Below are 15645 nucleotides of genomic sequence, written 5' to 3' on the forward strand. Positions count from 1 at the left end.
CAGCCCTGCTAAAATGAGATCTGGTGCTGAACTAGAAGTTCCTCCAAGTCATCTGAATCACTTCATGATGCATTATTCATCTTTGGTTTTGTTCTGCCAGACAGCATCATATCTGTCCCACCTTACACATTGGGTCCTCCAGACAGCTTCTGATATTTCAGTTTTTAAGGAGCCAGAAGTAAATGCCCCCAAAATTTAGGAAGTATGTCAGCTGACCTCCTATAACTTGAAAAAGAACTTTTCTTTTTTAAAACTCAGGCTCATCAAGACAGCACGTGAATAAGTACAAACCCCATGTTTTTTGAAATGTGCTTTTAATCACTAGGAGAAAATAAACTGATTATAAAAGGATCCAAAAGGCTGTGCACTTGGAAGAATACAATTTTGTGTTCTTATTTTGCGCACAAATAAATAGAGCACTGTTAAAAACAATCAGAGAACAAACAGGATAAAGGAACTGGGAAAAGCAAAGTTCAAAAGCAGCCAAGGAAGATGGGAATGGTGCATAGTCCTTTTAGTCGAATGCTGGTAGGTTTTTTCCCCTTCACTGTGATGTTAAGCTGATGGCCCTCTTGATACGGTTCAAAGTGTCATTTTCTTCTTTGCTCTGCGACTCTCTAGAGTGTGATGTGCCGCATGTGGTGTCTTGGCAGCTGCAGCTTTCCACATATATATACTTATGGGAAATGGAATGCCCATTAGGGCATTTCAGGATCACTTTCTTCACAGTAGTCTTTGATTCCCTGCAGCAGGAACATTTGTGGTCCATGGAATTGGCCTCAGCAGAGTATCTGTTAACATGGAAAATGGCAACATTACTCTGTGCCAAAAGCCAGCATACAGAGAGGGTGAAGTTAGGTACAAAACTCCTGGGAGAGGTTTGGAATAATATGTAGAAGAGTCGGAGAGGTTTGGAATAATATGTAGAAGAGTCACAGTTGTAGCTAATGGAAATGTTAAGCTCATCTGAGAGAGCAGTGGTTATAACAATATGCTTTTAAAAATCATTGCATTTGCTGAGACTTTTTTCTGGTAAAACAATTGGTATCAAAGTCCTAGTAAAAAAAAATGGGTGAGTTGAAGGAGCCCAGTTTTCTTAGATTCCTCTCACCATCCCAGTGCTGATGGATGTTAAATACACCAGATCAACAATTAAGGACAATGTCCTGACCTGAATAAGAAAACTGCATAGACAAGTGGCTACAATTCCACCTACAATGGCATCACATCAATTAATTTGCTACAAGGGCTACAATTGCGTCGTGTAAATCAAAATGCATGTCCCAAACCAGTCAGTGTTAACAGGAAGGGGAAGCAGCAGCTCTTTCTATTCCTATCTCACAGCAAAGTATTTTTTGCAGCCCTGTGTTCAACAGCTTCCCAAACACCATTCCTAACATGAAGAATCTGTCAATATCAGGCTATAAACTGTGTCAAGTGCCATCTTTTTCTTCTTTTTGTGTGCAGAGGTCACCACAACGAGGTTCTAAGATGATAAGGTATTTCAAAATCCTAATAAACCCCCTTGCTAACTGGGGTTCAATCTGAGACTAAAGATCAGTTTTCTCCCATGTAAGGTGCCCTGTGCCATACTCAATGATAGGCATCATGTCACCGTTTCTTTGGGGGGTTAGAATTATGTTTTTCCACTATTTTAATAGCTCAGTACCAGGTGTCCTACTAGCCACCTTTTTGTAGATTCTCTCATTTCACATAAAAATGTCCAGGGAAACTACTCTACTCTCACCACCCCTAAAGCATTTCTTTTCTAATTTCTTTACTGTGTAAAATTTGTGCATGTTTGAATCTTCCTTTGGAAGATGTGTCTGTATTTCATTTCAGACATTAAATACTGAGAAGCAGCTTTTCAGCTTATGAGCATCGGATCTGGCTGATCTCTGGGCTCATTCCCATTACAGGAAATAACCCATTTTCTTCTATGATGAAGATCAAGGTAGTCTGACACAAATGACAGCCAAGCCAGCTCTTAATAGATTAATAGACCTTACTATAGCTGTTTGTGTCCCAAGCTGAGTTAATACACTTTTCTGCTTTCTATTAGGATGAATCAACTGTTCAGCCACAGATTTAATGATTTTGTGCCCATGGTTCAGAGAGTTGATAGTTTCAGGTCCTCTACCATAATGTAGTCTACCTATTTATTGTCCCTTTAATATAAACACACTCTGTGCCGGCAGAATTAAAATCTCATTGTCCGATCAGTTTACTTACAGTGAGAAGGTTCCACATGTTCCTTCACATTCAGTCATGACAACTCTGTCCACAGAACGGCAGCCCTTATGGACAATGAAGTCTTTTCTCTCACGGACAGTGCATGGTGATGTACTATCCAGAGGTGCACCTGTAGGGACAGATTAGAAAATAGTTTCAGTGAAATAGTTCCCGAAGTTCCTTGCAGTTCAGTACTCTCTGGGCTTCACTAGTGCACTCGAAGAATTGTCTTAAGTGGTCTTTCTGCTTCAGTTTAAACTTTCCCGGAGAGATTGGACAGTGAATGCTTGGAATGACAAACATAAACATAGAACTATCTATTTAAACACGAACAGATCAGCTTCTATGGCTGGACAATAGGGTGATCTAAGAGGAAAATTCATTCTCTGCATTGTTGATTCAGGTACACTGGCATACTTACAGGTTTTGCAACAACCGTTAGGTAAGAATGTAATTGTTCCCTAAAAGAACAAAGAAATAAAAAACAATATTATTTTCTTTTACTATATTAAAGAGACTTTTAGACCAATAACTGAGGAGAGCAATTTCTCAATGACTGGAAATAACCATCAAAAACTGTAGTGTTGATCTGAATAAATAGAGATAATGCTCTCTTCAAGACTTGAAATCTACCGATTTACAAGGGATTGTGGAAATAATGCTTGGAAGGAAGTCTACAGTTAACATTATACAATTTTTTTCTTAGAAACAATTCCAAAAAATGTTTTCTCGGGGACTATGCACCATATTACTAGCAGCCTACTGACTGAAGATTTGTATTTCTGTCACATTCATCACACATGGTTCTTGTTCTGACAGGACACCACACAGAGCAGTCAGTGAGGATTTTATATCTCAGAGCTTGGCTACTGAGAGACAGCTGGCAGTTATAAGCCTTGAACTCTCACCCAGATATCTTATTTTATACTCTCTGTAGGTCTGTGCTTGGATGCAGCAGAAACTTTTGCCCTTGGGACTGAGAAACTGGTGAAAGGTCGTCAGAGCTTAATTTGATGTTTGTTTCTAGTTAGATGGCTGCACTGAAGTGATCTATACATTGACTAGAGGGTAAGTTTTCTATATTTACTTACAGGTTTGCAGCTTTCCTCATTGAATGCTGGGCAGGTAATCTCAGATGTGGAAGAGACAAATTGGTTGTGGACTTTTACACAGCTATAAATGGTGCAGTTGTTGTAGGGATCATTTTTAAACTCTCCAGGCTGCAAGCAAAATACAAAATGTAACAAGGAAAGTTGACGGGAGCTCCGACAGAAATTTTCCTGTCCTCTGATAATGACTTTCTTCTTGTTTCCCAGACAATTATTTTTAGGCTAATGGCTGTTTTGGATACAGGTTATTACTTTTATTGCAGTATGTGGATAGAATCTTCAATTTTACATGGGATTTCCCTTGGAAAAGAAAAACCCCTCCAAAGTATTTAGAGTTATTAAAAAAACTCATCAATGGATTTTGCCTAGGGAAAGCTGAACTATTATATGGTAATTAAGAACAATTCTAACCTTTCACCCTACAGGGGTAATAAAATTGTTTCATATGCAGCTTTTACCAGTGTTTTTCAGTACACAGAAATCAAATAATATAAAAAAGCCCAAGCTTCCAGACATTGCAAGAAAAATCCTTCCAATGGCATTGCATTTGTCATTACAGGAAGAGACTTCCAGAAAATTTGATTTAATGGGTCCTTCCTCCAGGCCAAAAAAATTGTAGATAGGCTTTGCTTTAGGTGAGCCTCTGACCTTTCAGGTGCAAACTTACAATAAGCCTTACTTCTGACAAGGAGACGTTCCCTCTCTGAAAGGGGAAACTTTACAAATTTGATAGAGATGTAAGATGTAGAGCATACTTACACTCAAAATGAGTTGCGAATTATGTGCTGTACGTATAACACACTTAGTCTGCACACATTTTCCACAACATTCACCTTGCACTGGTTGATGTTCATATCCCTAGATATTAAAATTAATTAAAAATGAAAGCACAATACATTCATTTTTGAGAAATAAATGAAAACATGCTAATGAATTAACTGATTATGCTTTGACATGCACTCTAGATTTGTGCCTTTCTGTGCCTTTCTGTGTTCCAACCCAACGGAAGACAAGTAATAAAAGCAGGCTATGGATGGAATAAATTAAAGCACTATAAAAAATATTCCTAATAATTAAATACCATTCCATTAATTTCTCCACAGAAATTTCCCAGCTAATCATCCCAATGTGAATGAAATTCTGTAAGTTACACAATCAAGCTTCAAGCAATAGATTGCTCACAGACAGTTGGCATCAGCGCTGGAGTTGGACTCTGAATTTCTGCTCCTGTCCTTTGCTTATAACTCATTGATCAAACTATTTTTAATGTACATTTGTTTTGGTTTTTTTTTTTTTTGTTTTGTTTAGGTTTGGGGTTTTTTTGCTTAAGTTTGTCACTTACCGGTTCACAGTATGTGTTGCACGGAATATGTTCACATGAGATTATGTTCAGTTGAGTGCTGACATTAACTTCATTAGTGCAGAAACAATTCTGACATTTATCCACAAAGACTGAGGAATTGGGCTATAAATTTTAAGAAAAAAAAAAAAAGGTTGATATTTTAATGAGATATGACATGTGTGACAGACATTTCTTACTTTTCAAAAAAGCAATAACAAAGGAAACAATCATAAAGACTATTGGATATGTATTTGGCTAGCCATTTATGAAGACAACATTTGAAATACTGGATTTAATTTATCATGTGTCTTTACTGAAGTCCTATATAGCAATGATGAACTCAGATATTAAAAAGACAGGTGTACAAATATCTGTAATAAAACAATTACTAGACCCAACAAAATTTATTAGGAATCTAAGTCTGTTTAGAATAATACTTATTTACAAATCTTCTCATTTTTAAAAGTAGAGTCTTAAAACTTCAATAATGTGCTAAGAGCAGATGTGGATTGACTTTTAAAAATGCATGCACACTAACTCTAAACCCAAATCTCTCTCTGATACAGATATACAAACAACTCTTTGGTCTCTTTCATACACAGTAACCTTTTCAGATAAGATACAGGCTTTGTAAAATTGATGAACTCCTGACAGGAATTTAAAAAAATTATAAAATATTGATTGTACTATATAACCCTCCTCATAGAACTTCTGATAAAGTATATTAACTGGTCTTTTAAGCATCTTCAGAAGACTGTTGAAAAAGAAACTTACCAAGAACTCAGCATTCTGATGTACACAAACCCTTTTGGGAACTGTTAACAAACAAGAAGTTAGGTGGTTACATAGGGGAAAAAATAAGAAAATATTTTCACCCCACTCTAGTCAAGCTAATTTCTTCCACAATGAATCATATATGAATATGGTCAAATATATTGGTTATTCCTCATTTCTGGGAGCACGTATGAATATGTAAATACTGCATGTGCAAAAAGGGAGGAAGATTCAGCCCAGTATACACAATCCAACCCATAGCCAAGAACGTCCACTTAAAAGGTACAAGTGGTTCCTTGTTTTAATTACAATTTGTAAAGCTATATTCTACTGGGGATGCTTACAGGGACATTTTGCTAGATTAAGGTAAGACTACAGTCCTAGTTAATTTTGCAGCTTTCTTCCCATGTATTTACAACCAATAAAACTGAACTTGAGCCACCTGAGCTATATCTGATTTCATAGCTGCCCTTCATAATCACAGCAGTAGTAACCAATGTTAATAGTAAACAGTTTGTAGAATCTGACTGTGTAATTCCTCTTTCAATAGGCTATTGCATACAGTTTCACTGTGATACTAAATTATGTAATATATAATGCTAATAATTGTAGTATATTTCCAAGGGACTTACCACACTCGTACACAGGACAGCAATGACCACTGGGAATATGAGAATGAACTTCAAATCCCAGTTTACATTTGGGGGCTTTAGCTGTGCACAAGCTTGTATTGCATTCTGGGGGAAAAAAAAAAAAAAGGTCAGAAAGTACACTAAATCACAGCTACTAGAAATGGGCATCTATCTTAGTCTATCTTAGGATAGACTTTCCATTGCTAGGAAACAGTCCAGATCCTCTTCAAAGAAACAAATTGCAGAAAGAAAACATATTTTTCCTAGCAAATTCAGGCACTGGACTGGAGGACTGCACTAGTTTATGAAACTTTTTCTACTATGTAATAACCAAGTGTAAAAATGTATCACAATTCTTTGCAGGATAGAAGAGGACAACAGTTACTGTCTCCAAGGTTATAGGCAACTGCTTTAAAATGAATATCCACATAGAATTCCATAATCTATCTGCATTTTACTTGAATAAAATGTGGTTCTGAACTCTGTAACTATAGACTCAGTTACTTTGAATCCCATAACTGTAAATTCAGTTATGCTGAATCACTGTGATATTAAAACATGCTTTCCCTAACAGTGGAGGAACACATGAGGAGAGATACTGTTTTGTGACTCCCTGCTGCAGGTCTCTGGTGCTAAGCTAGTTCAGTTCTCTTTTTCTTTCTGTTCCTAAAAGATATAGAAAGATTAGAAACAAAAGCATAAACTCACTACAGGTGACGATGGGGCAGCAGAAGTCTTCAGAATTGACTTCATTGACCTCATAGAAGCCTTCTCCGTCACAACTGGTCTTATTTGGTTTGGCACATTCATGAGGCTCACACACAATGCCACTTCCACCTTCCAGGCAAATACAGTCCTGACAGTCTATAGTAAACCTTTCCCCAAACTGTCAGAAAAGAAAAATAGAGTGATTATGGGGTTACCAATTAAAAAGAACAGAAGTAAGAACAGGAACGAAAAGCTGGGACACCACAAAACAAGGCTGCATCGGTTGGAGACCAGTCTCCTCTCCTCACCCCCAGCCTCTACTTGAAATACAAAAGCATATGGCAGCGTACCTCTCTTGGTATCTTATCCACTCCAACACAGCCTGTGAAAATATAAAAATAAATGTCCATTACCACTCATATAACAGCAGACATCTCTACTATTTGCTGTATGAGTACTGCATGCAGTCAGATCTATGTTGCATACATTGAGAAGGAAATAACAAAGAGGAAACAAACACACATCCAAGTGAAGCAGTAATACTCACCACAGGTTTTCACGCAGACGTCCACACCAGAGTCATACAGCATTGTTCCATTAGGACAGAAACAGCCCTCCACTTGTTTAGTTGAAGTTTCGTTTTGTTGACTGCATGAGACAAAAGGTCAGATGAACACCAAGAGTTTCATAGGCATGGGGAGGAGGATTGTGCCAAATAACTTTTCACTGGAGATACAGGGGCAAATGGTCCACACGTTTGTGATTTAGGGATCGTCAGTGTTCATGTTTGCCATAGCCAAACAACATAAACAGTGCAGGCATACATATTTAGGACCAAGAGAATAGTGGTACCAAATCTGACAATCAATTTAAGACATGACAGGAGGCTGATTTCTCTCATCCACCTGTTCATTACATGTGACTGAACAGTTGTATGAACTATAACTAACAGTGAAGAAATTATTTACCTTGATTTGCAGGTTGTCTCTATAAGAGGACCACATGCTCTGTATTCTTTATCTGAGGGGCATTTATAAGCTGGAATGGGAGAATAAAAAGGAGGAAGAGCTCAATAACAATATCATATAAAAGCCCCATGACCTTATGCCAAGAAATTAAACACTGACTACTCATTTTCCTGTGTATCTTTGACAGTCTTGAGAAGCAAAGAGGAAAAAAACCCAGATATCAGACTCGTGATTCTGAATGAAATTATCTTACTCGATTTAGCCATAGGGATGTAGCACCATACTTTACATTAAGGAGATAAAGCCAAGAGTCTACATCTTGATTACATTTTTTTTCATCATTTCAGTCTCTTTTGCACAAGTTCTCAGAGGGTAGTGTATTCCTACTTTCTGTCATCTTGCTACAGCTGAAAATGAATTCATATTGCACTAAATACAGAGTGATCTGCTGATGCCTGCAAAGCACAAAACTGCCTATGTACAAAAATGTATCTACTGATACAGGTATTTCCGGAACAGTCAATAGATGTATATTTTTGCAGGCTCATTTATAATTTCCATTGTTAAAAATGTTACCTATAAAATTACTTAAGGAAAGTATCTGGTGTGATTTATTGATATCTTCATTGCTCAGAAAGCAATATGACTTACTGTTAGGACATTATTGCTGAAAAAGTTCCACATAAGCTTCCCTAATAGTTCAAGATAAACAGCAAAATACTTACAGCAAACACCATTGGTGTGACTTCTCCAGTCAATGCACACACTTTGATCAGCACAGGTGGCAGCATAGATCTGCAGACTTGAGCATTCCAGGTCTAAGTTGGGAAGCACACAGCTATCAAAAACGCAGGCTGCATAGTACTTTTCAGGCTGGACAAAGCCATGGCATGGCTCAAACACACTAGAGGCAGAAATATTTATCATTATTAGTTATTGAATAATCCATAAATTCTTCAAAGTATATAACATGGTGATTAAGGAGATGTGAACAAGGACTATTAGTGAGACATTTTCACTAAGAGCACTTATCTGGATTGTAACCTTTCAACATAGATTAGAACGTTCTCCCCTCACCTACAAAACACTCAGGCACCAATATTTTCTGTCCAGGAGCTACATGAATATTATCAACTGTAAACATGAACTACTTTTTCTAAAGATATTTGTGGTTTTGGTTTTTTTGGTTTTGGTTTTGGTCGTTTTGTTTTTTTTTTTTTTTAAATTCTAACACGACATTCTAAAAATGCAGATCTTTGTTTTCAGTTGGACTCTGGTTTCTGCTGAGTGTGGGAAAAGGCAAGAGCATAGGACAATGGGGAGCAGACAGCATAGAATAGCATGAGAACATGAAAAAAGGTTAATGTAGCAGCCAGAGGGTTGGAAGCAAACTGTCAGCAAAGAATGACATCTAGAAACAGTAAAAAGAATGGAAGCAACTCACAAAGCTACAAGAAATGGAGCAATAGTTAGAAACACTTTTTATTGAGAAATTAATCCTAAAATTGCCCCTTAATTTGAAGATCAAAGCCTTATAAACCCCAGAGGAATGTCTACCTTCCCAGAAGTAGCTCGCAGATGAGAGATTCTTTGCAAGGCTTCACTGGGGTTGTGATAGGTGCTTTGGTAGGAATCAGGCCTGGAGAGCACTGTGGTTTGGAGGGATCAACAACTTGCCAATGATCTGCCATGGTTTGACAGTTTTCTGCAATTTTTCCATTCGGCAACATGCAGTCATCTGCCGTGTTGTTATTGCAAGTACCTAAAATTGGTAACGGGAGAAAGAATTCACTCACAGATTTGCTATGAAATTCCATTCATCATTGTGGCAAGGCTGTCGATTATCTGTCTGTGGTTTTCTGAGAGAACGAATATTACAAGAGTAAGCCTTACCACACTGTCCATGAGTGTTGTTACCAAACAGGCTGTAGGGCATTCTGATGGAAAAGGACAAGCCGTTGTAGGTCACATTCATCTTTAGTTCAGGGATTTCCACTACACGATTTATTCCTGACTCATAGATATTCAAGCCAAATTTTTTATAAGGCAAAGCCACTGCCTGTTTGTTTACTGTCACCTAATAGATAAAAGAGAACAGAAAAGAGGCTTTTATTTAGTTTGACTTTAGAAAACCATTGGCTGTTCATCACTTTGCATTAGAGGTAGAATGTAAAGGCAAATAACATGATTTAAGTTTGTAAAAAGTATCCCTGTGTTTCTTTTTATGTTACTGGAAAGTTAAAATTTCTGAATCAAAGAATAGGCCTATGAGCCGCTGATAAACCAGGCTAAAATTCAGAGTTTAAACCAGCTAAATTACAACACTCAACAGATTTATTAGAGTGACTATGGCATTGAGGACACCCTGTGAACGTGCAATATAAAATTCTCCTAAATTCCTTGTGCACACTGTTTTAATTTTCTTGGCATAAAGGGAACACGCTTGTAGGAAAATTAAATGAAAGAAATAAGCCAAAATCTGTATCATTTATTTAAATGCAGTAGCCGTGATATGCCTATGGATCTAACACCACTACTTTCAATCAGCAGTGGTAGGTTTCCTTGCTTTGTAGAGGTCTAAATGTTGCAAATTTTCATAAATATGATGCAATTTAACTTGTAATATTCCCACACAGTAACGTACAAAAATAAACCCCATAAAAGCCTGAAAATGAACTCTTCTTACACAATTTTGAAGACCCAAAGACAGGCCATCATATTTATCAACAAAACAAATGCATAAGTGCCCCTATTCTGAAAAATTAAAAAGGTGACACCAATCAAAGCTAGTAATGGTACTTCTAAAAAATGTTTAAGCCCAGTACTTTATTGTTATGCCTAGTTTACATTGTATACTCCCATTCAATATTTATTTTCTTCTTCTGTTACATTAATATTAATTATAAATTAATTTATTTTATATCCTTAACTCAGCAATTTGTCCATATCTGTGTATTTAGGAGAGATGAGGCACTGTAAATACTTGAGCTTAAAAAGGGAAGAAGTTGTGGAAATTTTCCCCTATATTCAGAGCCAAAAAAAGCAGACTTTCAGAGATGTCCTATTTTATAATCCAAACTGGTATTAAATCTAAACCACGGATTCATTTTAATTTTTTTTCTAACACTGTGAATATGTTCTCAATCAAGAAACCAAAGGTAACATTATCCAGTACCTCTACTTGTAGAGTATTTGGTTTGACTGTTGCCATGCGCACTTCCTGAGTCTCGTGTCTCACAATGAGTGTTCGAGGACAGGAGACTACATCCCGTGTATCACAATGGTAGTTATCGATGTAGACACCAAAGTTGTCAACTTTCTTATTAATCTCCTCCACAAGGACGTATGTACAATTCCCTTGATAACTGTAGTACAGTCCATCAAAAGTCATGTAATGTGGGTCTCCCCAGCCAGTGCAGTAGCCTACAGAAATGTACAGCTAGGTTAGCTTCTTATGGCAACTTACAGGATCAGATCAGACTACAAACAAAATCTGTGTGGGATTCATCTCATCTAACTTAAATGTTTAGATTTTTAGAGAGTATATGTCAAAGCATGAGCTCATTATCTAGAACTCATCATTAACAGAGAAAAGCAGGTAATTTCAGGGCACAGGTCATCTGATATTTCTGATAGACAATGGAGAAAAAGGCTAAATTCACTCCAGTTATGTAGCAATTATGGTAATTTAAGCTCCTGATTAGCTAAAAAGAAACAATTAAGCACACCAAACAGAGCAACACTGGAAGTCTGAGTGTCACAGCCTTGTGCGATACTCGTCCCTTAATAAATATTGTTGCTCTTGACAGTAATATTGTTCCCACAGGAGATAAAACATTCAACAAAATATATACTTACAATCACACTCCCAGTGCCAACAGCATCCATCCTTATCAATGACTTGCACAGGAGAAAGCCCATTGGCACATGTAGGTTTAGGAGGTGGATTACAGACTATGGGAACCACCTGGATTATATTGTCCTCTATACATATAGCCTGAAAGCACTCACAGAGCCACCACGACTCACCTGGCTGTGTTTGGAAAGAGAAGGGATGGGGAAGAGAGACAGAAACCTTATGAAGCAGTGGGACTGACAACGGTTATGCCTGTATATCTTTTGCAGAGTTTTCAAATGCCATATGTTTATTGTCAATTTTTTGCCCACCAGAAGTATGAAAATGGGAAGGAAGTGCAGCAGTCAGCACCGCCAAGGCCTGCAAAATAAACTAGCACTACGGAGAGCTGCTGACTGAAAAGCATTACTTACAAAAGTCAAGCCGGTAACCTGAAGTGGGAACTGCCATTTTTAGTTTCAGCTATTTAAAAGTTAAACGTCTGATCTAATCTTATCCCTCTCTCATCAACAGTGAAAGACACCAATCAATATCAGTGATCAATACATGGTCAATCCCCTTCCATGATTGCCTAGAACAGATTAACAGCCAAAGAGACACAGATAAATAAAGCTATTTGGGGAGTAATGTCTAAGGTGATTATGTGCATGCATTCTGACTGTACACAGTTTTTCTATATTCCACCAGTTTTTCAGCCATGTATAATTTTTATCCCTGCGGATCTACTAAGCAAGTTGATAGACATTTAAGCTGTGAGGAGGCTTTAGAAATATAGAAAACATTAGGTTGTCTGTCTCAGATGTGGAGGGTTCCAAAAATCTCAGAAATCAAATTTCACGAGCATTTGAATATAGTGATCTGTTTCACAGTCCTCTCCTGAAACCAGACTATGATGAAGTATGACCTCATTCCAGACTCAACTAGTATAGCCCAGTGGTTTATTGTTGGGCGGTACTGTAAACACACAAACAACTTTACCCCACTCTGAACCTATTCAAAAGCAGAAATAGAAATGATACCTTAGAACCACTTAACCCATGGTTACCTCTTCATCAAAGCTTTACTACAATAGAGAGAAATATTGAGCAGTGATACAACCTCTTGAAGAAAGCCTTTTAAAAATTATCCCCGAAAAACTGATAGTAGTATATAAGCTATCAAACTGAAGATCATTGGAAGCCATGCCAATAACCAAGAAAACAGAAGGGAATAGAAAGGACTGATACTTCATTTTCTATCCAGATTAACATGGACTTTGTATGTTATAAACATTGAATTATTTGTCTAGTTTCCATGCAAAGAAGAAGGTTAAAAAAAACTGCATGAAATCTACTCACTGCATAAGATTCATTAGGTAAAATAGAACAATTTTTTCCAGGAGTGCTTGATGGTGGACTTGTAATTAAACCAGGTGGAGTAACTGTGCTGTACGTAGAACTCCCTACAACAGTGACTGCACTAGAAGTTGCAGTTGGGCCAGAAGTAGTAGTTGAGACAGGTGAAGTAATTTCCGAGGTGGTAGTGGTTGCAGTGACTGTCGTAACACTAACAGAGGTTGTTCCTGAAGTAGTGGTAAAAGATTGTGTTGGAGTTGTACCAGAGGTTGTGACTGGCACTGAGGTTGTTGGTCCTGGTGGTGGTGTTAGGGTAGTGCTGGCTGTAGACACTGGGGAAGACGGTGCAGAGGTGGTGGTGCTGATGGTGGCAGTAGACGTTCCTGTTGGAGGGCTCCCTGTCCCGGTGGTAGTGGTCTCCTGGGTAGATGTTGGCGTCACTGTTGTGGTGCTGTGGGGTGTGGGTGATGAGGGTGTGGGTGTCGAAGGGGTGGTTTTGGTGGTTGATCCTGTTTCAGTGACTCCAGTAGTGGTGACTGGCACTGGGGTTGTTGGTCCTGGTGGTGTTGACTGTTGACTAGTGGTGCTTTTCGTGGACACTGTACTTTCAGTTTCTGTCGTTCTAGTTGTTGTCGATGGGGTAGATGAAGGGGTAACTGTAGTAGTTGTCTTTGTTGGTGTTCCTGGTTGAGTTGTTGTTTCCTCTTTAAGACAGAGAAGACACAATAATTTGTTTTAGTAGGCATATTGCTTTTGCTATTAATTTCATTTCATTTTCTAATATGAAAATAAAATTCAACTAACCTAAGCATATTGTGTTTAGATAGGAATAAAGCAGAAAGTATTTTACTAAAGGCTTTTGCATAACAGGCAGATTATTTTTAAAAATCTCCTGTTTTGCATGGGAGATATTGATGTAAACACTTTATGACCCATTAATGCCAGATGGAACAGCTCTGTGTACTGTTAAAACTTTGTACTGCATAGAAGAGTTCAGCAGTCCTAAATCTAGGGAATTGAGTTGATCAGCGAACTCTTTCGTTAATACTGTATTTCTGTTGTGCTGTATTCTATAGATAAACCGTTGTTCCCTGTGGTAGTTCAGGTGGCATGTTCATACCAGCATTTATTGTGCTCAGAGTCATTTGATTCTAATGAAACTGAGCAGTTGCTGAAGCAATTTGTGTTCCATATCTAATGCTCAGGCCCTTAAGACTACTCACCCAGACGGTATTTTGGAATGCTAGGAACCCCGTATTCACTTTTCTGCTTTTTCCTTCCAAGACGGTTTTGAACTCTTGTGAGACCCCACCTGGAGTACTACCTCCAGCTTTGTGGTCCCCAGTACAAGGAAAGACACGAACTCTTTAGGAAGGTCCAGAGGAAGGCCACAGAAATGGTCAGATGTCTAAAACATCTCCCCTATGAAGAGAGGCTAAGAAAGTTGGGTTTGGTTGTTCAGCCAGGAGAAGAGAAGGCTCCAGGGAGACCTTATTGTGGCCTTTCAGTATAGAGGTAGGGTTTATAAGAAAGACAGAGAGAGACTTTTTACCAAGGTCTGTAGTTACAGAACAAGAGGCAATGGTTTTAAACTGAAAAAGAGTAGCTATAGATTGAACTTAAGGAAGAAATTTTTTTATGATGGGAGAGGTAAGACACTAGAACAGCTTTCCCATAGAAGTTGTAGATGCCCAGACATTAGAAAAATACAAGGACAGGAAGAATGAGGCTTTAAAAAACCTGTTGTAGTGAAAGATACCTGCTCATAGTAGGGGAGTTGGACTAAAACATCTTTAAATGCATCCCTTCCAACCCAAAATATTCTATGATTCTATGAGTGCTTTGGAAAGATACATCAACTACACTCTCTCAGAATAGAAAAATTAAGTCACACATTAAGCTGACAGTAAACCTTAATTTCTTGCATAGCAAGGCAACAAATATCAAAGAAGCAGAAAATTACTTATTGCTTCTGAAGTTGGAGGCAGCTGGGTTTTGGTGTTTATTTCTGGTGTTGAGAAAGTGCTTTCAGTATTTGGGGTTGCTGCTGTTGTGCCAGTAACAGTCGTCGTTTTCCCTGTGGTGCTGCTGGTGGTGCTGGTGGGGGGCATCGTGGTGCTGCTGCTGCTGCTGGTGGTGCTGCTGGTGGTGCTGCTGGGGGGCATCATGGTGCTGGTGGTGCTGCTGGGGGGCATCATGGTGCTGGTGGTGCTGCTGGGAGTCTCCGGTGGTGTTGGTGTGGGAGTGGTTGTTGATACAGGTGTAGAAGACACTGTGCTTGTTGTGGACGAAGGTGGTGCTGTCGTGGTACTCGTGGTGGTACTTGTAATACACTCTGGTATGTCAGGAACGCAGCAGAGACTGATCTCATAATTAAGGCAGACAGGCATTGGTACTATACCTCCCATGACCTGATCACTGTTGTTACAGATGAGCCCTGTGTTAACATCGCACTCCACTTTCTGCCCTAAATCTTCAATGTTAACCTCAGGGAATCGCTCCGCTCTGCATGAAATATTCTCAGCTTTTGCGCACACCCAGGAGGAGTTGTGCTTCAGAATATTCTCAAAGGTTTCATAGTCACCACTGTTTCTGTCAGAACTATTTGGGTAGCTCACGTCAATCCAGTCCGTCCAGATGCATTCACAGTCTGAGAGACAGCAACAAGAGGAACAATTAGAAACCGACAG

At 38.5% G+C, this 15645-nt stretch overlaps 1 protein-coding gene across 1 annotated transcript in view; it reads right to left on the minus strand.

Annotated features, from left to right (window-relative positions):
- Positions 1–544: 544 nt before the first annotated feature.
- Positions 545–15645, minus strand: part of MUC2 (mucin 2, oligomeric mucus/gel-forming) — a 46761-nt gene continuing 31660 nt past the window's right edge. The window contains exons 32-51 of the mRNA XM_026850183.1: positions 15096–15605; positions 12959–13659; positions 11624–11798; positions 10941–11188; positions 9659–9842; positions 9323–9527; positions 8491–8669; positions 8237–8239; positions 7766–7835; positions 7345–7445; positions 7148–7179; positions 6798–6975; positions 6090–6194; positions 5458–5498; positions 4684–4806; positions 4101–4199; positions 3324–3452; positions 2654–2693; positions 2233–2362; positions 545–791 (exon numbers count right to left, since the gene is read on the minus strand). Coding sequence (XP_026705984.1) covers positions 545–791; positions 2233–2362; positions 2654–2693; positions 3324–3452; positions 4101–4199; positions 4684–4806; positions 5458–5498; positions 6090–6194; positions 6798–6975; positions 7148–7179; positions 7345–7445; positions 7766–7835; positions 8237–8239; positions 8491–8669; positions 9323–9527; positions 9659–9842; positions 10941–11188; positions 11624–11798; positions 12959–13659; positions 15096–15605 — 3500 coding nt within the window. The remainder of the gene's footprint in view (positions 792–2232; positions 2363–2653; positions 2694–3323; positions 3453–4100; positions 4200–4683; positions 4807–5457; positions 5499–6089; positions 6195–6797; positions 6976–7147; positions 7180–7344; positions 7446–7765; positions 7836–8236; positions 8240–8490; positions 8670–9322; positions 9528–9658; positions 9843–10940; positions 11189–11623; positions 11799–12958; positions 13660–15095; positions 15606–15645) is intronic.

The sequence above is a fragment of the Athene cunicularia genome (genome assembly GCF_003259725.1).
Source record: "Athene cunicularia isolate RWA chromosome 5 unlocalized genomic scaffold, athCun1 chr5_part2, whole genome shotgun sequence".
In the NCBI taxonomy this organism is placed as follows: Eukaryota; Metazoa; Chordata; class Aves; order Strigiformes; family Strigidae; genus Athene; species Athene cunicularia.